This window comes from Quercus suber, unplaced genomic scaffold, assembly GCF_002906115.3.
Source record: "Quercus suber isolate HL8 unplaced genomic scaffold, Cork oak 2.0 scaffold_141, whole genome shotgun sequence".
Classification (NCBI taxonomy): Eukaryota; Viridiplantae; Streptophyta; class Magnoliopsida; order Fagales; family Fagaceae; genus Quercus; species Quercus suber.
The window spans coordinates 155,526-156,997 of record NW_027069602.1 but is presented as its reverse complement, the minus strand read 5'-3'; the positions used below and the strand labels follow the sequence as shown (position 1 = coordinate 156,997).

Genomic DNA, 1,472 nt, shown 5'->3' with positions numbered 1-1,472 from the left:
CATATCACCGAAGATTGTAAAAATCTGTGGGACCATTTAGAGCAGTTGGTGCAAGAGGGGAAGTTGACCCAACTTTTGCATCACTCCGGCGGCCGAGGAGGCCACGTAGGCTCGGCATTTCAGGGGGATGCTTCGAGGGGACCTCCTTTGGGCACGATAAACATTATATTTGCTGCCCCAGGGAGAACTGGATCTTGCCCTTCCAGGGTAATGTCTGTGTCTCAGTGCTCGGAGGAGGGCTCCAGTTCGAGGCCGAAGAGGGCCAGACCGGGCACCTCGTTGGTGTTAGGCTTCTCAGAAGAGGATAAGAGAGGAACCATACAACCGCATGATGATGCTTTGGTGGTTACGATTAGGATCGGAGGGTATGACGTGAGGAGAGTGATGGTTGATGATGGAAGTGCCGCCGAGGTGATGTACACTGATTTATTCAGGAGGCTGAATTTGAAACCCGAGGATCTGACAACATATAGTTCCCCGCTGGTGGACTTCAAGGGCAAATCGGTCGCTCCATTGGGGATGGTTAGATTACCTGTGCAGACTGGTTCAGATATGGTGGAGGTGGATTTTATTGTGGTGGATGCTTTTTCTCCGTATACGGCTATTTTGGGAAGACCTTGGTTGCATGCTTTGGGGGCTGTTTCTTCCACTCTTCATCAGAAAGTGAAGTATCCCTCGGGAGGCGAGGTTTCAGAAATTTTGGGAAATCAGACCATGGCTAGGCAGTGCATGATAATAGCCATTCAACATCGGCCAGAGATAAGTACTTCGGCTGCAGCCGAGGATGATTTATAACAATCAAGGATTCAAGGAGCCCAGTTCGACGTGTCCACAGAGGAAATGAGGTGTAAAGATTTGGAAAGGGTGAGCGTTAGTGATGATCCAGAGAAGTACTTTCAGGTCGGGGCTCAGTTGCCTTTGTCAGAGAAAGAGCAGTTGGTTGAGGTTCTTAGGAGAAACGTTGATGTGTTTGCATGGAGTGCCTATGAAGCCCCGGGAGTGGATCCGGAGTTCATTTGACATCATCTGAACGTCAATCCCTCGTGTATTCCAAAGAAACAACCACCTCGGCGTCCGTCCAAGGTACACGTCGAGGCTATTAAAGATGAGGTGACCAAGTTAAAGCAGGCTGGGGCTATCAAGGAGGTATTTTACCCTCAGTGGTTGGCCAATACAGTCGTAGTGAAAAAGAAAAATGGAAAATGGCGTGTGTGTGTTGATTTTACGGACCTTAACAGAGCGTGCCCAAAAGAGCCTTTTCCTATGCCCCGTATAGATCAGTTGGTGGATGCAATAGTGGGCCATCCTCGGATGAGTTTCCTAGATGCCTTTCAAGGCTACCATCAAATCCCACTGGCATTGGGCGACCAGGAGAAGACCACTTTTCTCACTCCCACTGGAAATTACCACTACAAGGTAATGCCCTTTGGTTTGAAGAATGCGGGGTCTACCTACCAGAGAATGATGACGAA

General features: G+C 49.2%; 1 protein-coding gene across 1 annotated transcript; it reads left to right on the top strand.

The window, feature by feature from the left end:
- Nucleotides 1-210: 210 nt before the first annotated feature.
- On the top strand, nucleotides 211-795 carry LOC136068904 (uncharacterized). Its single transcript, XM_065776731.1, has one exon. It carries the CDS (start codon nucleotides 211-213, stop codon nucleotides 793-795), a length of 585 nt encoding a protein of 194 aa, XP_065632803.1.
- Nucleotides 796-1,472: the final 677 nt, after the last annotated feature.

Excerpts from the sequence above, each read along its gene's own strand:
- LOC136068904 (XM_065776731.1), top strand. The coding sequence starts at position 211 with ATGTCTGTGTCTCAGTGCTCGGAGGAGGGCTCCAGTTCGAGGCCGAAG.